The sequence below is a fragment of the Alligator sinensis genome, unplaced genomic scaffold (assembly GCF_000455745.1).
Source record: "Alligator sinensis unplaced genomic scaffold, ASM45574v1 scaffold256_1, whole genome shotgun sequence".
Lineage (NCBI taxonomy): Eukaryota > Metazoa > Chordata > Crocodylia > Alligatoridae > Alligator > Alligator sinensis.
In genome coordinates this window covers 315,464-340,804 of record NW_005842139.1, presented here as the reverse complement: position 1 = coordinate 340,804, position 25,341 = coordinate 315,464, and the positions used below count along the sequence as shown (strand labels likewise).

The following is a 25,341-nucleotide window of genomic DNA, read 5'->3' as shown; positions in this document are numbered from 1 at the left end:
CTTTGTTTTTCCCATACAACTCCAAGCCTTTCATGCAAGTAGTTTAAAATAGTTGCAGCTAATTCTCTAATTCTTTTTTGAATTTTTTGCAGTCTACCCTCTATTCTTTCCATCTTATTGAAATTTCTCTCACCAAGGTTTTCTGGTCAGTTCCTCGAGTGCATGCTCCATCTTCACCTGTCGCTTCTTTCTTACTGCTTTTGACACTGTTGACACAAACTTCTTGTTTGACATCGTGTTCTCCCCACACTTTTGCCACACTCCTTTTCTTTTTCTCAGTTCTGCTTCTCCTATTGTGGTTATTCCAGCATGTCATTTTGGTATGTTATTTCCATCTCTTCTTTTTCTGTAGGCTTCACAGGGCTCTTCTTCTCTACTTGAAACTTCATCCATTCACAAGACTTCAGCTGCCAGCTTTCACATCTGCCTTTCACTGTGAATCACTGCTAACCTGTCTCACTCCTTCCATACTTACTTTAAGCCTGCTTGACCCCCCTCCCCTGGACACATTGCTGTCAGTTTAAACTGATGTTGGCCAGAACTTTTTTTTTCCTTTCTTCCCCTTACAAAAATAAGAGAGTAAGGGAGAACTAGAGAGGAAAAATAAAGACACCTTTCTTGCAATTTAGAACCAAAATCTGGAGATTGTCTGAGATGCCTTCCTTTCCTTTGCCCTTTACATCTAGGGTTTTGTTTCTGTCTACATCACTAAACTCTTGTCTGGGTCCTTATTGTATCCTGTCTTTATTCTGTAATCTTTTTTAGATTACACCTTTGCTCTGCCAAAAAACACTGCCAATAGAATTAAATTCACTGCCTGTCAAGCTGGCCATAGCAGACCCTTGCTGAATCTCTCATTTGGCTTCTCTGTTTATCTGAACTTATCGCTTATTCAGTCACCCAGACCTTCTCTTCACCACTGTTGCCAGTGTCTGTGTCTTGTTAGCTTGTTAGCCTGTCCAAAGAACTTACAACCAAAGTAGCCCCTATCCTTCATGCCTCACCATTGTTTTTATTACCTCATGTCTGCAATTAGTTTGCAGTCTCTGTTGGCAAGGTATCCTATATCCATCTGAATTAGGAGACATCAAGTACACTTTTGGGTGGGTTAAATGATGAAGACAAAAAAATAGGAATAAGAGTACTAGTTATTTCAGAGGACAGAACTAATGCAGAGGGAATAATCCTCATATTATGGGACTGATCTGTTCAAATTAGGACTGGAGCAAATGGCATGGCAGGGGGGTTGGGGCTTGCCCAGGTATATAAAATGTGACTGAAGAAGGGATTTAAATTTCCTCTACCTGTCAGTCAAGCATCTTTATTAAGAAGCAAGCTTTACCAGAAACTTCAGAAAAGGAAGAAATTAGCTAAACAGTACTGCCAAGCTCATGCTTAGACTGATCCAAGACCTGCTGCCTGTCTTCCATCTGGAGCACAGCATTCTTCTTCTGCAGTTTTTCAGCTCTTGCTCCAGAGGTGAAGAAAAAAATTGCACTTGAATTCTGCTCCTTAAAACATTTAATTCATTCAGTCTGGACTGAGATTCAACTCCTGAACACTAGGTTAAAGTATGAGAATGTTTTGAAGAGACATGGAGTTTTCATTTTTTGACTCTCTACTCCTGGATGTGGCTTTAGGATTGAGGACTTCCCTGGAGTAACCAAGAAGCTTTTTCTTTTATACAACAGATTTTGTGCCATTTTCCTCAGTTTTTCTTCTCTTGCTGCCTTCTGCACATTTGTAATTCATGGTGCTTTTGACCCTTTGGTCAAATACGTGCATTTCAGGGTTAAAACAAAGGCCCAACCAAACAGAACAACTTTCCAAGCCCACTTCTTGACACAGCCCAACTGCTGGCTTCCTTATCTCTGTTCCTTATTGCTTCCTCAGCTGAAATGTTTTTCCTGCCCCTCTGGGCACTATACAGTTTTTTTTTTTCCCCCTTCTCATTCTCACTTTCCCTGCTGCTTTTGGAGATGGCATCATAGGGTAGACACACACCCATTATCTTTTTTTTTTTTGGCGCTCTAGCCCTGTGAGCCTAAGCCATTGGTTGTCTGGCAGTTGGCCAGGCCTCTCCAAGTCTGACTTCTTCCTCGAGCATTACAATGAACTAACTCCCACCATGTTCCTGGCCTTTTGAGTTTCTTTATGTTAAAACAGACTTCCCTTTTAATTTAGGTGGTTCTATGGGATTAGATGATAATCATGTGAACTATGCTTCTTCACTCTTGGGGAGCTAAACGTTCCAGAACTCCTTTTTTCAAGCTGAAGAACCCCAGCATCACCCACCCTTACACTAGGCTCAGTCCATGTCATACTTTGTTATACCCATTTTAATGCGTTTCCCTAGATGGCTGAAGGAATAAATCCATATATCGGATCAGGATAAGTAGATGCAACTCATTGGAAACATGATAAGGGCCACATAAGGGAGCAGTGAATTCTTAATGGGCTGCAGAGTTTAAATGATTGGACACAAGGTTTAAGCAAATGAGTCATATTGCCATTGCAAGGCTTTGGGCATCTTTTTGCCCCAGAGCTACTTTTTGCAATACACCTCGTATTGCATTTGTTCATGAAATTCCTACTTGTCCATCCATTTTTGTTTCCATCCTACTTTTCCTTCTGGCACAGCACAGGGCAGATACATTTTGTGTTAAACTCCTGTCACACACTTGTCCCTTTGAACATAGCACAGCAGTGGAACTGGAATCCCATTAGAAACTGCACCAAATGCATATACACCATCCCCAAATCCCATTAACGTTAACTTTTACCGAGCAAGAGTCAGTACCCCATACCAGAGTATGGAATGAGATGCACTCGATCTGAGCCTTCAAGAACACGTACACCCACACACACCAAGACCCTCTTTATTTTTAACACACTGGATACATTGTAATAAGCATAAAAAGACCTGGAAGAAGAACAGACTATTCACAAAAAAATATTTTATCTGTTGCTGCTGCCAAGTCAGATAGCTGGCTACCTGAGTAAATTAAAATTTCTTGAGGGTTGCTTTAACTTGTGCATCCTTTTATTTTTAAAAGTTGTTTCGAAAAATGTAGCGCAAGTTGATTCCTTCAGCCTACCTGTAGAGTCTGATAAAGTGCCCAAGGTAAATTTGGGAATTAGAATGGAAAACAGATTCTTAAAGAAGTAATTTTGAAGCTGAGAACATGGGAATGAGTAGTGAAATACAGTCGTGATACTTTTGAGTCCCCGGTGAATGGCAAAATAATGGATTTGAGGGTTTGTTTGTTTTGGTTCAGTTGCTGAACCTAAAAATTAAACCAAAACCAAAAACTCCCAAACAAAATCAAAGCAAACTAACATTTGGTTCAGATTTTCCCAAAATATTTTGTCCTCCTCTAAAAGTAGGTCAGTTTCTAAATGAAAACATTTTAACCAATTAATTAAAATGTTTTCGCTTTTCTAAGTTATATTTTTAATTATGTGCATTAAAAGTGTTTGCTAAGTCTGGATCTAATTCGCAAGTTGTTCTTCTCCCCTAAACTGCATTCTTCAGCACATTTCGCATTTACTGGAAGAAAATTGCCCAGCTTTAGTCCTCAGTGCACCTGTGGTTCTTGTTGGTATTGAAATGGAAGTTATAACTAGCAAGTGACTTCAGTAACCTATGCAAATTCAATTGGTTCTGTCAGTCTTGTTCTAAGGCCAGCAATTTGACTGGCCTGCGATTGGTCTGGAATTTTTCAGCTCCTTGAAGTGGTTTGTTTCAGTTTGCAAAGCAGTGTAGAGACCCTTACTGTGCAGCGTTTCTATGTTGTGCCTGGTTTAAGAAGAAAGCAGGACACTTTTCTGCAGAAGAGCTTTCAGCCGAGAACTTTTCATCAAAACTATATTCACTGCAGTAGTTTTAACTTTTAATACATTTTTATTTTTCAATCACTAAAGTCGTTCAAAAAAAATCAGTATTTCTTATTTTCTTCTTTTCAGTCCCTCTAAATCTTTCTCCTTCCCTCTGAACCAAGCCTCTACCTTTTCTCTCTTCTCTTACAGACCATCTTTCTGTTCTGACTTAGTGTGCAGACAAACGGAAATGTGATTTTTTTTTTTCTCCTCAAAACAATAGTGCAGTTAGATTGCCGTTTGTTAAAGTGAGATATGTGTCCAAGATAAATGGAGATTGGAGAGTGATCTAAATAAAGCCTAGGGTTTGGGGGGGGGGGTTTGGTGGGGAAGGGGGTTTGGGTTTTTTTGCATCCGTCTTTGTATTTATTGCTACCATCTGCATTTCATTTTAGGTCATCTGATGTTCTCTTCTTCATCTTCTGTGTATATTCTCCTTACATAGCTTCAGGCTATAATATTGCCATTTGCCTACAAGAGATTCATTTCTATTTGCATCAAAATGAATTGCATTCATCTGTGTAATTCATTTCTAATGAATGCCTTGCTCCTCATTAAACTGTGATTTACCTTTGTTTCTCTTTTCTACACTGTCAACACTAACTGTTTGGAGGTCCTGTGGAGAGATGCTAATTTGAAAAAGTAAAAGTCAGTGCAACTGAGCATACTCGCATGGAATCCCTTTTGGTACTTTTAAAAATATTCATGGGACATTTCATGGATTACAGTTTGCAGGTGTATAAGAAGACTCAATTTGTTTTCTTATCCATAAGCCTCCTAATACTTGACTTCAGGATTGAATTATTCTTCCCCCCTTCCATAAGTGACTACATGATCAGGGCAATTTTGTGAACCTGCTAAGGCCTTGTCTACTCTGCAAGAATGTAAAAAATCCCCATGTACTTTTTCAAAGGTGAGGGTTTTGTTCCAATACAGAATTGAGTTAAGAATGCATCTTTATGATCTGGTTTAGGATACTTCAGATTTTAAAACAGACTTTAACTGTGAAATCCCTTTGTTATATTGACTATGTCTGTGATTCAGAAATAAACACACCTTTAATATTTTTGATCTAGGTTTCTTTGTGAGTTATTAATGCTATTAGCTGGAAATAAGGATAGCATTAGTAATCACTGTGATCTTTACTGATCTCTCTCAAACTTGACTGCAGTATCCCATTTTTTTTCCAGTCTAAGTCTTCTCCTAAACTCTGCAGAATCTCCCCAGATGCCAAATGATATGCTGGATTTACATCACTGATAAACAGTGAGCCTAAACAGGATTTGAACTTGCACCATCAGTGTTGGGTTGATATATAATGTTGATGCACATAATTTGAAGACAGGGAAATTATTTACAGTATCTTTAACTCTTATTTTAGTGCTAGTGAGTATGCATTGATATATTTGATTGCTGTCACATACAGTTAATTAGACATTTAAAGTATTTTTAAATATACATGCTCACATAAGGACAGATTAATCCCTGGTATACTTTCAGAGAGGTCAATGCTTGTGAGTTACATCCTGGACTAAATTTGATTTATAGCATTTTGAGGGGAGTAAAGCATGGGGAAAAAAAAAATATATATATATATATATTAACTGGTCTTGCCTAAATCATGCAGTTTTTGGAATTAAGAACACTTTTTGTTAATGTAACAACATTTTATTTTTAATATACATTTTAGAAGACAAAACAGACCTTGAAAACAGTGTGATGCAGAAGAAAATTAAAATCCCCAAACTCTCTCTCAATCATATAGAAGAAGCTGGGGAGGTTACAGATTATGGGGAAGAAGATGTGGAGCTTAGACACAGTAAGGTACTGAAGTCTTTCCTTTTTTTTTATTTTTTCCCTTTAATTTATTTTTTCCTTTTCTTTGTTTCTTCCTTTCTTTCTTTTTTATTTCTTTTTGGAAGTACTTGGAGTACATACACACATCAGAGCTTAAGAATTCCAGGCTGGCTTTCCATTTGTATTGGTGGAATTGGGTCAAGTCTGGGGGAGGGGAATGGGGTGAGTATTTTTGATTGCTTTACAGATCAGTTTTTCAGAAATGTGATTCATGTGCAGTTGAGCATTATTTTCTTTGGACAGTCTGCACAAATGTAACTACAGATAGGGATTTTTTGGAACAATTTTGTTTCACTTGGGTCCAGAATACTTTAAAAGTCACCACAGTTATATGAATGTTAAGTAGCTGTTCTCAGGTGGCACTTCATTACCTGTGGCACTTAGCTTGTCAAGAGTTGAACAGGATACTGTGAATTTTTCGCATAAGGAGGTGGGTGCGGAGAGAAACTCAGAACTGTATCCCGTTGAGAAAAGTGCCAGTTGTCCCCTTGGGTCCAGATGCCAGAAACCCACTGTGCAAACATATTTATATTTTGTTATCAAATAACTCCTTTTAAACCCTGCCAACCTAGAGAAATAAAATATTGTTCTGTGGCTTCATGTGTTTTCCAGCTGCAGGAATCAAACTAGTCTAGTAAATGTCTTTATGGTGGACTGGCATTTTTTTAAAGCATACATGGAGCAAGCATGCCATCAAGTAATCTAATTTTCTGCCACATTGCTTACTCATGGACGTTGTGGTATGGGAATTGATAGTATTAGCTCCTTGTCTCTTAACATTTGTTTTCCTGGCATTTGCTTGGAAGTTCAAATGCTTTTTCCATATTTGGCCAGTAAGAGCAAGCAACTTTTGCCCATGCTAGTAATTTTAATATTACTATCCAGACCCCTTAACAGTTGTGTGTGTGTATTTGTACAGGATATGGATTATTATGTGAAAGACTATAGGTAAATGGATACTGAGAGGTTATAGGAAGTGAAGCCGCTGCAATGCCATTCCAGTATAGGAGAAGCCTAGATTTGGGGAATGGGACTAGATATATCCTGTCTCTAATTTACGTAATTCTAAATCCCCCCCCCCCCCCGGGCTCACAAGCAGCGTTACTGTCCTAGGGCACGGATGGGTAGGCATGGAAGATCGTTAATGGAAGTCTTTTCTGTGTAAAGTTCAGAAAGACGAGCCTTCTGTTCATGAAATACTATATGCTTCTACCATTTCCTGTGCAGTTATAGTCGACCTATAAAAACATAATCAGTACCTTCTCTCCCTTTCCTAGATAAGGAAATACAAAAGTTACAGATATTGTAAATATTAAGAGCCAAACAGATTTTGAAAAGGAAGGAGTCCGGGGCCTCTTTTTTTTTAATTTTTAAATTAAAAAAAATAATCTGACCAGGGCACATCCCACTCATATATACCTTGAGTCAGTAGATCCAAGAAAGATCTCTAGCAGAAGCTTGCACGTACATTTAAATGTATTACATGCACAATAATAGTTGTGGAACTATTCACAAGAATTAAGATAAGCATTCTTGCAGGTGACACTTGGCTCATCTTTCTGGAAAAGTGAGCCTTAGTTGTCTATAAATTGATGGAATTATAGTTGATGTTGTGTCATGCATTCCTGTTCTGTTAATATGGTGTTTTATTGTAACATACAGAGACAAGATGGGAGGAAACAAAGTGAAGGCGCACACAAAAGCATTGAAGCAGTTGTCGCTCGCCTTGAAAAGCAAAATGGGATGAGTCTCAGTAATAATTCCAGCCCTGAGGAAACCTTTATGGAGACTTCAGAAGGCATTAACAGTATGGACGATGCTGTCGTTCCTCGGGTTCTCTATGAAGAATTGTTGAGGAGTTACCAGCAGCAACAAGAAGAAATGAGACACATTCAGCAAGAACTTGAGCGAACACGAAGACAGCTTGTGCAGCAGGCAAAAAAGTTAAAGGAGTATGGGGCATTAGTTTCAGAAATGAAAGAGCTCAGAGACTTGAACAGAAGGCTCCAGGATGTGTTGCTTCTAAGACTAGGCAGTGGTAAGTGCTGCGTATACCTGGGACTGTTTTGGATTTATTACACTTCAGAAACTCGTAATTGTAACATTTGCAAACAATAAAAATGGTGGGTCAACAGGACTTTGCATATTGGAGGTTTTCCACTAAAGCTTTATAGTGCATATCAAGCTTGTACACCAGGCAGTTCTCGACTTTTCAGTAATGAAAGCAGGGGTCTTTGTGTTGGTATGGTTGAGTTGGAGTTTCCATTTTAAATACATATTGCTTTAAAGGGCTGTGAATATTCATGCTAAGATGAAAGATTAAATAAAAGGTTTTTATCTGTGCAATATACTGACATTTTAATTTTTAAGAATTCTAATTTAGCACAAAGTAAAGGTAGGGATATCCGGTAAATGTTTAGTTTCAGATGTGCTCCTCCTCCCACCCATTGTGATAGTTATATATAAGTAAAAACATTTTGGCTTCTGAAAAAGTTTTTCAGGTAATGGAAGTACAATATGCTCGTGAATCTTTTGATACCTGCTTTAAGCAGGTATAGTACTTCAGAAATGATGGCTTGTTCATGAACATAAACCCTTATTTTTTAATACGTACAGTCCATTATAAAGAAATGTACTATGCAGAGTGCAGATTTACACTGTTTGGCTTTAGGTTCCAAAAAGCTTGAGTCAGCTGCTCATTTTTTACCAATAAATATTGAACCGTTATATTGGAATATATTTAAACAAGTCCTTGCTGCTGGAGATGCTACAAATATCAATAACTTTCTTTACGAATACTCTCCTCATTTATTTTTATTTGTTAATATTTTGGTCAAGTTATGAAAGGAACCTCATTTGGTTACTGAAATGTGCAGTTACAATTTATACATCCAAGCTTTTCCAGGCAGCTGTCTGCCTGATTTTCTGTATTGGATATTGGATATTCATATGAAAATTGAGCAGTGGACCTTTAACGTAGAGGTGCACAGATATATCGGTCCATATTGGATCAGCAGTGATAAAAGGAAAATTGACATTATTGGCAGTCGGCTTTTTTTGGCGTAGCTGATAATGTCACAGATAAATGCTGCAGGCATGCATGCAACCACTGTGCACGTGGCTAGGAATGCTGGAACCCTGTGATCCATCCTCTCCAACCTAGGCTGACCCTGTGCAGCGGATGCAATGTGCAGAGCCAGTTTCATGCAGGCTGGATCCGGGGTGTGTGCTGCATGCAGCGCCTGCCAGACTAGCCATGTACATTGGGAGGGAGGGAATAGGATTGGGGCTGGAGCAGGGGCAGGCACTGCCCAGCCAGGGCAGGGTGTGGGACAGAGCTGTGGGTGGCTTATCCGGGGAGTGGGGTTGGCTCCCGCTGCTGCCTGCACCCCTGGGGGAGGTATGTGCCCCCCAGATTTGTAATCACACCTACCAGTGCCATCCCACTTGCCCTGAGCAATCTTGGCCCAGTCTGCACCTCCATCCCCACCCCTCTGGGAAGAGGCTGGTGTAGCCCCTGACCCCAAGCCTGCAGCAGGCAGCCCGCCTTTGCCCCGTGCACAAATCTGGGGGGCACATGACACCCATACCTCCCCCTGGGTGTGCACAGCAGCAGGAGCTGCCCACCCTTTCCCCCCCTTCCATCCATGCCCCCCAGACAAGCCACCTGCAGATCTATCCCGCTCCCAGGGGTGCATTCACTGCCTCTGCCCCAGCCCCATTTTCTCCCTCACTGTGGGGGGGGGTCTCAATCTGCCTCTTCCCTCCTCCACACCCCTCCCCCAGACTTACTGGCCGGATGCTGCTCTCCAGGCTGTCAGACTACATATCAGCTATTCGATTGGGATTGGCTGATACAGCTGGTTAATAATTGGCCATTGGTACTGGCCAAAAAAAAATCTTTGTCGGTGTACCCCTACTTTTGATTTGCCTGAAGGCATACACTTTGAGTGCCTATCTAAGTTTTACGCACACAAGAACTTGGATCTGAAAAACTGGATGCATTGGTTTTGATAGTGCTTCTGCAAATATGGAGGCCACTTGGAAAATTGGCTGTAGAGATTTTAACCTGGCTATAGGATTGTGAATACCTGCCAGAATCTCCTTGTTTGGAGGTTTTCAAGAGGAGGCAGGACAGGTGATTTAGGAATAGCATTTTCCTGCATTTTTGTAGGCTTTTGGGCCAGATGATCCTCGAGGTCCCTCTCAAGCATATGATTCTATTGTTACACTGTACATAATTAAAAATCATGTCAAGATAAATAAGGATTTTTTCTACCCATTATGAAAAATCTATCATGGATGCCCATTGATTTGACTGAGCTCTTTGAAAGTCACCTTGGATGGAAAGATTTGTTTGATAGTAGTATGTTGGCATATGTGAATTTGGTGTCATTCCAGATGCTAATAGCTAAGTTTGGAAAACAGAAAAAAACACCATTTTATTTGGCAGAGTTGTTGATACTTTCTAAGACCAAAAACAGAATAAATGCTGACTCTCAGCTCTGTTTTTTTTTTCAATAGGCATAATTCTTCTCGGTAAGGATTGTTGCTTCTCAGTAAGGTTTCTGTGGACTGGTGCGGAAAAAGTTAAGAAAGTGCAACTATGCAAAATATATTTTCTAGTTAGTGGATATGAGTTTCCCCCTGCATAATTTGGCATCTTTTTCACAATCTCCTAATATTAATCATCTCATTTACATAGATTTCTTCAATTTGGCAGACATTGTTCACTTGAATGGGTTCAGATTTTAGTTGTGAATCTAGGGTATTAAATTCCTTCCATGTCCATGCAGCTTCACTGATTTATTTGTGGTTACTCATGGCCAACAAAGGTAGAATTTGGTAATTTAACAATTAGTAGGTTTGGTCTGTCAAGGCTTGAAGTATCAGCCACAGATCATTCAATGCCCTTTTCTTGTAGTGTGGTTGTCCTAGCATGGAGAGTGTCAGCCCATAGAAAAAGTGATACCAAATGAATTTGCTGTTAGAAAAATGAAACTACTGTACATTTTAATTGGGACAGGAGATTTCTAACACTAGGACAAAAAGAAACACTGTTCTTTTAAATCAGTCAGTACAGACTGTTAAAGAATTAAGAGAGTTTGTTTCCAGTCCTGAGATGGGGTAGTTGTTATAGCTGAATGTGTGCAGTCTGTTAAAATAGTTTAGAAGGATAGATAGTGTCTTGGATTTATCTGGAGTTATGGTAAATTCTTGAACCTAGATTTTCAGATTGCATATAATTTATGTGAAGTTGTACTTGTAGCAGGCTACTCTTAATGCAAACTAATTGCATTTCTGCTTCACCTAGGGACTCGCACTTTTTTTTTCCTGCACAAGATGACAGCTGTTTTGTACTGATGAATTGCAGCTGGGGGAAACATGTCTGTTGCTTATGTTTTAGACTAGAACACCAAATATAGAATGCTCGCTTCATCTCTTTCTGTTTCTGGAGCTTGCTGCCCCTCTGATAGTGTAAATAGTGTATCCGCAGTCTTTTTTACATTGAGGTAGTTAACTGTAAGGTCATGGAAGTGACTTGACACAGTTGACACAATATCCTGAGATCGATCAAAAGAAGATAGTTGATATTTCATGGTTGCTTCTGAAAGATTGAAAACTCATAATTTTAAGGCACTGTTTTTGTTTTGAAGTGATGTAGCAAGGCACTGTCCTGATGAGGTATGACACCTCTCAAGGCGCCAAGGAGGAAAAGGGGTGTGGTGAGGAGGTATTGTCCTCACCTGCTTGCAGGTCTTCTCTAGCCCACTTTGAGGCAGTGAGGACAAGAATCAGGTTGTGCTAGGTCTCTGCACAAGCTTCCAAGATAGTTTTTGATCACCTTTTTCACCCCTCTGTCTCATACACTGCATTGGGCATGCTTTTGCTCTTACTATGTAAGGGATTACATGATCTGGTGGGTTAAATTGCTGACTTTTCCCCACTCGAGTCTCTGCTTTAATTATAGTGTAGGTCACAACATGTAACAATTTGAATAGTAAAAAGCAGTCTCCAGGTGACCTGTTTCCTGTCGGGTAAGTCCTGAACAATTTAGTCTAATTGTTTATATTTACTCAGGAGAAGATTGTGCTAGAAACATTAGAACTGTATCCAGGAGGCTGCACATCCCTTATTAGAACAGTGCATGGCTCTAAAACATTCTCTCTGCCTGATGCACATGTTCATGCTGTATACTTGATTCTTAGCATTGCGTTAAAACAGAAGAGCAGGTTAGCTACCTCCATCCTCTGTTTTGCTTAGCTTTCACTGAATCTAGCAGTCTGGGCTCATCCCAAACCTGGTTAGAGCTCCATCATTCTCGAAAAAGTTCATTGCCCTCCTGAGCTCCCAGCTTAGGGAAGAGCTGCCTGAGGCTAGCATAGGTTACATTGCCTAGATGCACTAAGTAAGGAATTATTATCCCAACTGAGTAGATGAGGAAGCATTGATTTTGAGCCATGTCCCCATCCCTAAGTGGAAACAGGAGCTGGGGAATGAATACACTGGTGCAGCACTGACTGAGAACTACAGCACATCAGAGAGAATTCCCAGTTAGCTCCTTTCTGGAGTCTGTGGGACTCTTGATAAAAGGGAAGGCCAAAGGGTGCGGTGCGCTTGTGCCCTGTCAAAGGTGTCAGCATGTTCACATGTAGAATGACTACCTTTTAGACATTGCATTGCTTTCAAACTGCCATCAGAGGGTGGTAACAAGTACCCAGCCCAGCATGCCTGGCACCAGTGAGTTTCCCCAGGATTCTTTAAGCAGGGGAGAAAGACTCTGATCTGTGGGATGCCAAGGAAGAAGACATTAATTGCCTGAAATTGCAGTTTTTTGTTTCCCCCTTCTCATTAACATTGTGTGTAACAAAGAGCAGTTGCATTCAATAAAGACCATTACTGAAATCTGCATGGGGATAACCTGACTGGGAGTGCCAAGGGTTTGTGTGGGGGGAGAAAAGGGGGACCACCCTAAACCCTTTTTTTCTGGATTCCTGGTGGGCTGGGGTTGCCAGAGTTTTTGCAGCTTTTAAAGAACACTTGCCCCAGAGTTGCTTATTACATTCAGTTGTCAGCAGTGGAACCTGCTGTGCTGCCACAGTTGCCATTAGTGGTCCCAGGCTGATTTGGGGTGGAGGAGGAGGAGAAGGGGGCCAAGTGGGTGAAGGGGGTGGATTCTGCATTCCCAGGGGAATGAATGAGTGCTTCTGTGGGCTGTCCAAGGTTTCTGTTTCCTGCAGCAGTGGTAAAAGAACTTTTGTACAAAAACCACACAGATCCTTTCATTGCCTGGTCCGTGGTATCCCAAGTTAATCTGAGAGGGGAGCAGGGAGGGAGGTGTGCTCAGATGGGTAGGTGGGTGCTTGAAAGTCACTCAATTAATTTGCATTGTCAGCAATTGCATAGAGATGTGGGTACAAGGTGTAAAATGCATGTGTTGGGGATGCAGCACTGAGGGCAAGGAGCAACTAACAATTACTGGGCTAATCCACGTTCAGAAGGGGGCAGGTTGCCCTCTTAGTTTGAAGTCAGTCCAGTTAAAAGGCAGGATAGATATGCGCCATTGTAGACTAACTAAAGTGTGTGTTTATAGATAGAAATGAGTGTGTGTGTACGCGTGTACACTCATATGTGTATGAAATAGTGTGTGTGGGCACAAGCTTTTATGAGTCTGTTTGCTCCAGTTCACGCTGACAGTCATTCTGGGGTACTGACTGTTCATTGTGCAGTGGCTCTGTTTTCCCTTACCCAGCAATTGATGGGTGTTTACCAGTCCACATCAGTCTGGCATGCCCCAAAGCCTAATCAGTTCACAGAATCTGAAATTAGCCTTCCTCCAAGCAGGACCAGCCCCAATTGTATCATCCCAGCCAAGGCTTTGTCTACCCTGGTCTTAAAAATCTCCATGGATGGAGAGTCAACAGCCTCTCTGAGTAACCTGTTCCAGTGCTTCACTACCTACCTTGTGAGATTTTGCTAATATGCAACCTAAACTTCCCTTGCTGCAACTGAGACCACTGCTCCTGAATAGAAGGAAACTGTCACTCAGTTGTCATGAATGGAAAGAAACTGATGAGTAGCTTTGGAGAAAGCACTGTTTAAAAGATGTGGAAACCTTACATAGCCCCTCAGTCTTCCCCAGGAACCCAGAGGCAGGAGTTTAGGCAGCCTCTCCCATCTACTCCTCCCAGCTGCCTTTCTACCTTTGCCCCAAATCAGCTTGAAGTAGGGACCATTGCCAGCAACTGAAAGGCTTTGGGGAAGGTGCTCTTTCAAAGCTGCAGCATGAGCAAACATGGTAGGGAGCTGCAAAGCACCCAGCCCTGGGCATGCAGAAACAGGGCTCCAGGCAGCCTCCTGTTCCCCCAGATCAGCCTGGTATGCCAGGTGCAGGCAGTAGAGGTTGGAGCAGTAGAATTTTGGTCATGTACTAGAGCAGCCAGTTGCTGTGTTGTGTTTGGAGGGTGGAGCTGGGGAGGGGATGAGGATGGTGGTGCAGTAAGGGATGTCTGGGGCTAGGGACAGAAGTCGCACATAAACCAGTGATCAGAAACCAGCTTAAACCTGTAAGAAAACAGAAGTTCAATGTGTATAAACTGCTTTCAAAATGGCCGAAACAGGTTTAAGATAAACCTGGATGGATGTAAGATCAGACTTAACTGATTTAGGTTAAACCAGTTTTATGGAAGTTCTGTCCTAGATTCCCTCACGGTTCAAGTTAACTCAGAGTCCCCCAACATCCCAGGGCGCTTTGCAATCCTTGGATGTGCTGCCTGCTCCAGTGGAGCAGGGCTGGCCCCATTCTCGGCTGCCACAGAGCGGAGGCAGTAAAGCCTCTGCTTCCTGCCTGTCAGCCTGGTAGGATGGGGAGCAGAGGAATGAACCCCGCAGGGCCCTCTAGTCCCAGTCAGTAAAGCAAGGGGAGGAAACGTCCTGGCAGAGGAGGCTTATTGCTCCTGCCTTCCTGTTCTCCCCTCTCCCCCACAGCCCAGCAAACTAGACTGGGATCAGCTCAGGTCCACCACCTCTGCAGTTGTTTGTGTGGGAGAGGCGGACACCTCCTGACTTCCCCTGACACCGAATCCCCACCCCCCAGTTGGGGTTTGCCCAGTGTTAAGTACCCATGGGGTGGGAAGCGGGGTGGCTGGAGCTGGATCCAGGCTGGGATCACCCCATCCCCGCCCCTTTCCCAGCCATCCAGCTCGCGGGGGGGCAAAGACGTGGGGGGAATGCACCCCACCCTGCACTGTTTCCCCACCTGGGGTCTGCTTGGTGGAAGAGAGAGCATCCATTGTGGGGCTTTTTGCCCCTCTTTGCGTATCCCCTCCTACACCAGACCCCCAGCTGGGGTCTGCCTGGCATGGGAGGAAAGCCTGCTCCTCCCTGCAGCTGGGGGGCCCAGCTGAGATGCCCCTCCCCACTTTCAGAGATGGACAGCTGGAGAGAGGGCAGGCCTGGGGGAGTCTCAGCCCCACTCCCAGTTGTGGGTGGGGGGGCTTTCTCACACACTGGGCAGACCTTGGCTGGGGGTGGGGTCTGGTTCCAGGCCAGGGGTGGGTATGTTTCCACCCCCCACCCTCCCCTCGGAGACGGATGACTGGGGAAGGGGCAGGGCTGGAGTGATCTGAGCCTGGCTTCAATCTGTGGAGTCTCAAAAAGCCTCGTGTGCTGGGCTGACCCTGGCTGGTGCAAGGGGGTGTGCGTTTCCAGAGGCAGAGACTTGGGAAGGGGCAGGCCTGGAGCAATCCCAGCCCAGCTGTGGGGGCTGGGGTGGAGTGGTGAAAAGCCACCCCCCAGTGGGGGCTTTCCCCATGCTGCGTAGACTGTGGCTGGTTGGTGTGGGGGTCAGCGCAGGCCTAGGATGTGTTCCCCCTCCCTCAGAGGCAGGGCCTGGGGAGAAATTGGCTGCTGGACGCATGCCCCCACCTGTTATCAGCAGACATTCGGGCCTGGGCTATCACTGAGCTGGGTTCAGCATCCCTAGGAGTGCTCCTGGCCTGAGCCAGTGTAGGCTTCTACTCATCTTGGCCACCCAAACACTTCAGCTTGTTGTTGGTTCAGTCTGCACAGCTTAGAAAAACCTGCAGGGATTGAATCATTTTTGCCTCAGGCTTTTTGAACCTTTGTACTTAGCCTGGGAGACTGACCAGACTCCACAGCACTGAAAATTTGGTGTGTGCACGTAAGACTGAATTGGTTCACAATAATACTTGTTTATCCACGTCGATTTTTGAGACATTCTAGGAGGTTGAAACTATTGTAAACTGGCTTGTACATCTGAATACTTGTGGCTTAAACTGCATTTAAAATGGTCTCCCTGTTATGTGCATTTGCACCCAAAGAGTACCGGTAGCAAGTGGCAGTGGAAGCTGAACTGTGCAGAAGACGCACAAATTCCCCACATTCACAAATGTTTCCATTCCAATTCTAGTGGATCCCAGGGAAACAGTTTTACCACGCATTCAAGGAGCTATTCATAGCCTGGAAAACCTTCCTGAATAAATGAGGTGATCAAGGCATTATGAAAGGATCGTGGAAGCCATTGTCCCTGTTGATGTTGCATCTGAGGTTCCCTGGTGCCCAGTCAGTAAATTCTGAAAAGCCCCATTAAACAAAAAACAGGATTTCTTGGTAAACTGGAAAGGTTTCTTGCCTTTTCTTTACAGGGGTATAGGTTGTAGCCATGTTTGTCTAAGGGTGTAGACCAGGGGCGGGCAATTGTTTTGGGCAGAGTGCCGCTCACTGAGTTTTGGCAAGCCATCAAGGGCTGCATGGCAGGCAGCCCAGGGCAGATCAATATTAATTTTCTAAATTTTTTAGGGGCCCCGCGGACCGGATAGAATGGCCTGGCGGGCCACATCTGGCCCCCGGGCTGTATTTTGCCCTCCCCCGGTGTAGACCCTTGTCTGCCTATTTCCTTTTCTTTTGCATCCTTACTATGTTTTAAATAATCTTTACATATTTGAGCCCTCCCAGGAATGGCTAATGCATTTCTCCCACCTAATGCCTTTTCCTCTTTTAAATACAAAATAAAGCACAGAAAGCTGCAACGGGAGAGAAACTTGAAAAGTAAATTTAAAGAGTGGCGCATGGCAAATTAGGCACGCAGCTCCCATTAGCCATAAAGCAATAACGCGAGTTGCATGTCTAATTCACAACATGCTGTGCTGAAAATGCAGTCTTCAGTAGTTAGTGAAAGGAACTGTGAAGCCTATCTAGTTAGATGCAGCTTTATGTTCAGGAGAAAGACAAACACCAAACTTTTATGGCATAAGAGAAAACATTTTTCAGGCTTTGTGTTGGTGGTTTTCAAGCAGTAAAACATCAGTTAAAATCCATATTTGTGGCTTCTCCGAGCTGCTGCCATGGTGAACTTTTACCAGCTAGTCTTTGGGGAAATCTCAAAACCAAACCCCAGCTGTGTCAATATATTGGTTATAAACAAACAGTTAAAAGACCTCCAAGTACTGTTTAAACATAGACACATGTTTCATTCTAGGAAGAAAGGAATTTTGCTTACATTTTTTTCCACTCCCTGAATTTTCTTTCAAATTACAGGGATATGTACATCCAGAGGAGCACTTTCTTTGCGCTCCCTGAGCAAAGGCTGCCGTTTGAGTTTGCCTCAAGATAGTTCAGTGCTCTAGAGCAGCTGTTTCGGGAGTGTTGGTTGTAGCCATATTGGTCCAATAAAGGACATAGGCAGACAAGGTCCTTTAGAGAAATGTGATATCTTTTATTAGACCCACTAAATAGCTGGAAAAAATTGTTCTTTGCAAGATTTCAGGTACAAACATCCTTCTTTACGCAGAGGGAGAGTGTTTGTACCCAGAAGCTTGCAAAGAACAATTTTTTTCCAGCTATTTAGCGGGTCTAATAAAAGATATCGCATCTACCCATAGAACCTTGTCTGCCTAGACTAGCTGTGTAACTGCACCCTGCTTTTTCAGGTGTGGTGTCAGGAAGACATTTGGGAGGAGACCAGACATTTTTACCACATCCACCCATACAGGAGGGTGTTGCCACTGATCTTACATCTGAACTCAGTTTTCTCAGTTTTAAATGGAACTATTCAGTCTACTTGGGTGTTACAGGGGCTCGGTGTGTATGTTCTGACAGGTGTCTGTGAACGCTGTTTTGAAGTTATGGTGCAGATATGCTGTCTTCCAGGAGATTCTCTGTTGGTCCCATTCTTCCTAGCAAAGCTTATTTTTTGTCACTAAGATAGAGTTGCCTAAAAAACTTGGTCCTTTTTAGATTTTTTCAGCTGACAGTGAACTCATCATTTTGCTTGCTACCCAAGTGCAGAATAACTATACCATTTGTGTCACATACTGGCATAGTTTAGCCACATGGGGGGAATTATTGCATAATAAACTTTCAGGCCGATGTTGCACAGCATAAAGAATAAACTATATCATAATCGTTTCAGATGCAGAGAATGTCCAAGAGGTGTAATCCAAGAGACTGATTTATTTTTTCCAATGCACCAGCAGCTTTGTGGCTGTAAACTGATGCTCTTAACTGACTTACCAGGTTTGAGCATGACAGGACTTGGTGTACATATACAAAAAATGAGGTAGAGCTGCTGATTCATTGCCAGAGTGAAGGGTTATTGACTCATTTTTTTCTGTAATTTATTCAAGGCATAGATTGGACTATGCAATGCTGAATCATTCCATTCTTAATCCATCATACTGGAAGTCTAGGGAACGTGAGAGCTATTTGTGCGATTCTAGGGAATAGGTGATTACTTTTGGAACTGAGATTGTATTTGCAGACCACTTTCCTTGTGCAGACCCACAGTAGCTTTAATGGCAGCTCCCTAGCTACCCAAGGGTCTGTTTACATGATTCTGCCTATAGATTTTGGGTCCTGATCTGTATTTACTGGTGATGTAACATATATAAATTAATGAAATTATAAAGTCCAATTCACAAACTATATTTTTTTTTTATCCTTTTAGGATCACTTTGTAGTAGCTGAGCTGGAAAATAAAGCAATTTCTGAAAATCTGGCGCCACTGATAAAATAATTATCTTCCTTAGAAACCTCAAACATCTGGTTAGCAATTCTCCATTGTTTAAACTGTGCTTAATTTTTGTTGATTACATTAAAATAAATTTAAAAAAAAATCAGTGGAGCTGATGGATTGGGCAATCAGAATTCTAATTTGGTTTTTGTTAAAAATTTGTGCTGGACGCTTCATCAATTCATGCATTTTAGCAGAGGTAATTCCAATCTGCCTCCTTTTCTGGGCTGTATCTGTGCATGCTCATTAGGTTCCCATAGACATGCCCATAGGGAGCCTGCTCCGACGCGCTGGAAATCCAACGCGTTGGAGCAGACTCGATTAATCGAGTCTGCCAGAGCATGGAGATTGATTTGCTCTGACAGCCTTCTGTGTCATGTGTATCGGCATCCCCATGCTGAAAAAATGGCAGTGGGGCGTTTTGAACTAAAACGTGTTCAATGAGTTTTAGTTCATAGTGTCTCTCTGACATTTTTCAGTGCGGGGACACTGATACATGTGACACGCGAGCGCTTTTACTTAAAGCACCTGGTGCATGTTTAAAAAATGCCCCTTGTGTTTCTTCTTAAAGGGAGATATATTTTAGTGTTTTTAATTATTTTAATTTTTTCACCCGTGAAAAATCTTATAGCGTCACATCACTATTTCCAAAGACTGCATGGTAATTCTGCTTTGGGGAACCACTGCTGATGCTTTTGGTTTCTATATTCAACTGAGTTCTTGTAAGTGTGGGGAGGGGGATGGGATTGGAACTGTCTCTCTGGTATTTGAACTGCCTAGATATACGCTTATCTTTATTTTTAAGCATTGTTGTTTAGTTCTGAGTGTTTACAATATGGATCCAGATTTTACTTGGGGGTATTCTGAGGCAGTGTTTAGGTTTGGACCATTCCCTTTCTAAAATGAACGTGACTAACACAGTGGCATGTGCTGACCACTGGGCAGCAAAATTATGAATTTCACATTCTTTGGGACAGCAGACAGATCTTTTTTCTTAACTGCCTAGGTCCTGCCATAGAGCTTGAAAAAGGAAAACCAGAATCAATTGAGCCTGAGCCTGAGGTACAGAAGACATACAGCGAGGAAGCAAATACATCAACTTATTATCCAGCCCCCGTCCCAGTAATGGACAAGTATATTCTTGAGAATGGAAAGGTATTTAACAAGTTAAATGCACTTCTTCAGTTGGATACAAAGTAGACTTCATGCCAAATGCAAGTGACTTTGGAGCCTTTACTATAAGCTGCTAGTATTTTACTATTTTCTTGAAATTCTCACAAAATAAGGTAGTATCACTGGGAAGAAGATAGGTATAGTTTTTAGAACAGATTGTTAAGAGTGATCAAGTTACTTCAGGAAAGCAAAGGTAGACAATGTACACAGCTATACAACGTGCATGGATTTAAATACACGGTGCACTTAAATCCCCTGAACTCATACTAAATGCAAGAATCCACATCATAATATCAAATCAGTCTGTTTAACAGAAATATTCTGTTTTAAAAGGATCATTTAGTGCATTTAGGTTTTTGGACTGTGACTGCAGAGGTCCTAAGTGATTGGGTTGCATTTGAGATCAGTCAGACTTTTTTTTTCAAGCCAAGGATAAAAATGTTGGCTGTGTTGCAGGAGTTCTGCCATTAACTTCAGTGGAGCCAGGAGTTTTTGTGCTCTGGGTGAAGAACTGTTTAGCTGCAGTTGACAGCACCTCTCAGATGCATGTTTTCAGACTTGCACATGCCTAACAGATTGTCTATTCTTCTACCCAGATCTAGTTTTATAGTTATTGCCATTATCGTTAAATTAACATTTTGTTTCTCTTGTAAAAAGCACTTCTCATAGAAGAACTGCCAATAAAAATTCCCAATATTTGGATGTATGTGCACTCAATGCCACATTTGGAGAACTCTGCAGAAAACAGTTTGTTTGAGGTTCCATGTGCCTCTCTGGGCTCTATTAATTATTAACATAAAATTGCAACAAAACATGCTTTACATTGCATTACACTGTAAGAGCAACACTTAGTGATTGCATCAGTATTTTCATGTGTTCCTTGAATGTGAAGCTAAAGTAATGACAGTGAGATAGCTTGGGCAGTGAGACTCTTAAACTCAGCTCTGCTCCCTAAGTCTCACCACTGCTGGTCTGACTCCTAGACTGTCTGGATGCATGGCATCTCACCTGTTGCATCTTTGTTATAAATGGTATAGGCCCTCAGGCCAGGTTGGAAGACATCTGCTCTGGTTCCTTGCTTTCTCGCATCATAGGGTCCACTCTCCAAAGAGAGTCCTTTCTTTGGACCAGTAGCCCACTACATCTACAGTCCACTCTCAGAGTTTCCACGTGCTATATTGCATTCTTGGGGTCCTGCACTCTCCATCAGTAGTCAAACTTCATGCTTTTCCCAGAGTTCCTGCCTATTATACTTGATCTCTGACTTGCTAGGCCTCTGGACCGCCCTTAGGGCTCCCAGCTCTCGGTATTACTCAGGCTCTAGTTTGTTGCACCCACAGTCTGTTCTCAGATATACAACCCTAATCCACTCAAGACCAAGGCTTCCTCTAAGCTGCGTGCATGCACAGCCACGCATAAGAAAAAATCTTGCTTTGCAGTAACTTTTTAATGCTGCACATCTGCCCCAACCCGGCCACAGGCTGCTGCAGAAGTGGGGAGGGGCGGGCACACTGATATACCCACGCGCTCCCAGTCAGGATTGCCGGCTTGAAGGCGCCTGATCTTTTGAGGGGGGTGATGATTATGGATTTCTGACAGTCCCGGTGGGGAGCTGTGAGTCCTCTTGGCGGGGTTTGGCTCGGGGGACTGCCTGCCTTCTCCAGATGGAGCAAGACAGGAGCCCAGGCAGCCTGCGCTGAGCAGAACATGATGGCAGAGGCAAGGCCACGTGCAGCTGGTCCCAGGGAGGTGGGAGGCAGCTCTCCGGGGACGGAGTCGTGTTTTACCAAGGCTCACATGAGCGCTGCCTCAGAGCCGCACTGAGCCCACTGGCTGACCTGCCAGGTCCTGTAACGTTCATCATCGGCTCCAGGCTTTCTTGGGGCGGGGAGATCTTTGCAGCCGCTTTCTCTCCGATGCTGTGTTGGAGAGAGAGAAATCTGCCTGAGCATAGGCAGCCAGACAAAAGGTTCCCTGACTTTCCAGGCTGCTGCACATTTTTCTCCTCCTTCTCCCCGCGCCTGATCCTGGGAGCTCAGAAAAGCAGCCGCAAGGTGACTGGAAGGCAGCAACGGTGCATGCAGCTAGACTCCTGAGCTGTAAGTCCCATCCATTAGGAGGAGAAGCCCAGTAGCCAGCTTCCTAGACAGCCTTTCTTCCTGGGCGTGCCTAGCTCTGGGACCTCCAGCAAACACAGCAGGCAGCATTGTTCCCTCTAAGTTGCTCACGGACCGAAACAGCGTGCTCATGGACCACCACACCTTAGAGGGACCGTTGCTCAACAGTACTGTCTGCTATCCTGATAATCCCCAGTAGGGCTGCTACTCATAACCGCAGTAGCCCCATCTTACCTTTCCTGACTGGACTTTCTTGTTATACAGTTGCAGCCTGCCTATTCTGCTTACAGCCACCCCACGCCTCGTGGTTTATTGCAGTTTATGCCCCTGAGGTCTTTTCCTAACTCAAGAAGATCGCAGTTCTCAAACCTAAATGAGCCCACATACTCGATGAGAGTAGTCTCCTCTCCCAGGACTGCTGCCCTTTGCAGTTTTTCCCAGAATCGGTCCCACATGGCACAGCCTTTTCTGTCTCCCATCCCTCGCAGCATTCCTTACCCTCCTCCCCCCAGCTTGATGCCAGGCGCCTTCCTCCAGGTGACTGGACACACTCATCTGTTGCAGGAGTTATATAATCTGAAAGGGAAGTAGGCCCCAGCTGGCACTTACTCTTTTAAAGGTGCAGACTTCCTTTTTCCTCCCTAACTTGGTAATAAGGCCACGGGTCTTCCATTACACAGTACCTATTTGACAAAAAAAAGTCAGAATCTTACAGGTAATTGGCTCATGTATCTTTCCAGTTATACTGCATAAAATAAGTTTTATTCCCTTTGATTTCTCAGTAGGTTTCCCATCATAGCTAGCAAAAATGTAATCTATGTCACAGAGCTCACCTTTTGTTCTGCCCATATATTTCTATTAGATGGAGCAGGAGATGTTTTGTACTACTGGATGTAGTCTTTTTTAAGCCCTTCTCCCATAGAAATCTGTGTGTCATTTTTATCAACTCTTTGGTGATTCTGTCAGAGAAGCAGTTTAATCTGTAGTTTCAACAAATACTAAAAACTCTACCATTCAATATGCATGTACATATTCCTTGGGGTTCAGACTATTTCCATTGCCAAAACTACGGGCAGTTTTTGGTGAGGCATTTAAGGTGCTGATATTGCACGTTTTCACCAACTAAAACTATTTTTGTTTATCCTTGATTATGACCTACAGGGCAGTAGAGGTGCTGTTTTGGTGGAGTTGAATTTGATCTGGGTAGGATTCTCTCCCGTGTTGGAGACACTCCTCTATCTGCCCCACAGAATAGACAGCATTTCAAAATAAGGAAAGAAGAGCCTGTGGCATTTATGAAAAATATGCATCTCAGATATGTGTTGTCACAGTCACTGTGGTGTTCTGGGCCTGAGTTTATTTTTGCTTGTTCTTATTTCATGCTTGGAGCTAGATCCTACAGCCACTGAAATCAGTGGCAAAACTCCCGTTAGCTTCAGTGGGCAGACGATCTCGCCCATGGTGCTTTTGATTCAGGGATCACAAAATACTTTCAGAACTGTGGAGTATTAGGTTTCACATACTTCTGAGAGCAGTAGGTGAGTATTATCACACCCGTTTTACAGAGGGGTAAACTGAGACACGAGGGATTACGTTAATTGCTTAACATTACACAGCAAGCTAGTAACAGAGCTGGAAATAGAAAAGAGAACATAGGACTCCTGTGGTCAAATAGTCTGTTGTGACCACAGATATTTATTTGCGTAACTTTTCCTTGAAATAAATTAAGAGTCCTCACAATATGGACAGTCTGATTGAAACGCACATCTTTTAAAAATATTTGTTACAACTTTAAATAAAGCTAATGCATAATTGATACACTTTATGGTCTTTGAAGAGACTAAAGAGACCAAGACACCTATATTATAAATGAATCTGCATGGTAGTGTGGAACATTTTGCTGTACCATGGCGTACACAGCACTTAGCTTTCTAATCAAAGGAGGCATTCTGGTTTTATTGAAACCTAGAGCTCAGTACTTTCAGAATGCTACTAATCTTTCATTAGTTAAAATCTCCTTGAAATATTCTAAACTGCATTGTATTCATTTTTTAGGGATAGTTACTGGTATTCATTTGAAAAGGCCAAACGAATCCTGTAATCGGATCAACCACTGAGCTCTGGCTGCTGACTGTGACGGGAGTTGTCTTACAGAATGTGAAGGTGGAGCCAAAAGAACCTATTCTTTTTTTAAATTAATTATAAAGAGACTCAACAATGGAGAAGGACAAGGAGAGAGAATGTATAGCTGTCACAGGAATTCTGTAATCTGCTTATCTGTCTGTAACATTTTTCTCCACCTGTACAGTCACATTCTTTAAAATAACTGCTCATGATTAGAATATTTTAATGTATTCAAAACAATGTAAATAGTGTACATGCTTGTGAGCAGCCTTTTCATCTACATATAATTATCAAGAAATCTACTCAGAAGAGGCAGTTTGCTTCATGTCTTCATGCCTTTAGCAAAGCGAGACTCTTCGCTTGATTGCCATATAGTAATTGGTAACTAGAGTGTTGACATTTCTGCTATTAAGGTTTTAAACAATGTTACTTACAACTTAAGGATGCTGTCATAGTAAAAATTGTTTTTAGACTGTAGCCTGCAGTCATAGCTCAACAAAAACTCCCGTTAAAGTAAAATAGAAATTTGGTTAAATAGAAGCTGTGGAATTGGGCTTTATATAATTTTTAAAAGTATCTTTGGGCAGTATTCAGTGAAATCAATAGAGCTGTTTGCATAAATAATAGTTACTTACGTAGGTTCGGGCAGATCCTTTATTAGTAGCATTGATAAAACGTTTATATGAACGTGAAAAATGTTAAAAACAACCTTGCTTAGCTTTACCATTAGGCTGTTTGCTTGGAGTTTGTCCGTCACAGAGAGGCAAACACTTTCTGTTAGAATGTAAAAGTTAAGAAGCCTTTTTCTCAATGAGTATTGTGAAACCCGACCCTTGGATGTAACAACACTTTATCCTCTGTAACTTGGGATTTTTGTACACTTTGAGAATTACAAGCGAGGAAACATACACACTCCTATTCTCCTTTTGCTGTTTTGCAAAAATATTGTTGCAGTTTTCCAACGCAGCAGTGTTCCATGGTAGGTAGTAGGAAAGGACAAACGTCAAGATGCAGTTTGCGGCATTTTGGAATGTGCGAACTGTTTTGGGTTCAGAAGGTTTATAGTTAACCTGTAGTTAGTTAAAGGTCTTTCAGGGGGCTCAAGTTCATCTCTTTACCTCTGACACGAGTAATTTGAACACTGGGGGTCTCCAGCTT

General features: G+C 42.5%; 1 protein-coding gene across 2 annotated transcripts in view; it reads left to right on the top strand.

The window, feature by feature from the left end:
- BEND5 (BEN domain containing 5) overlaps positions 1-25,341 on the top strand; it is a 934,984-nt gene that overhangs the window by 903,466 nt on the left and 6,177 nt on the right. Inside the window, exons 1-4 of one of the 2 annotated variants that reach the window (XM_025206093.1) lie at positions 4,616-4,792; positions 5,570-5,703; positions 7,399-7,774; positions 19,776-19,924. In XM_025206093.1, the coding sequence (XP_025061878.1) occupies positions 4,777-4,792; positions 5,570-5,703; positions 7,399-7,774; positions 19,776-19,924 (675 nt within the window). In that variant the 5' untranslated portion in view covers positions 4,616-4,776. Of the gene's footprint in view, positions 1-4,615; positions 4,793-5,569; positions 5,704-7,398; positions 7,775-19,775; positions 19,925-25,341 lie in introns of those variants that run through there. The other variant, XM_014520685.1, reaches the window with a different exon arrangement.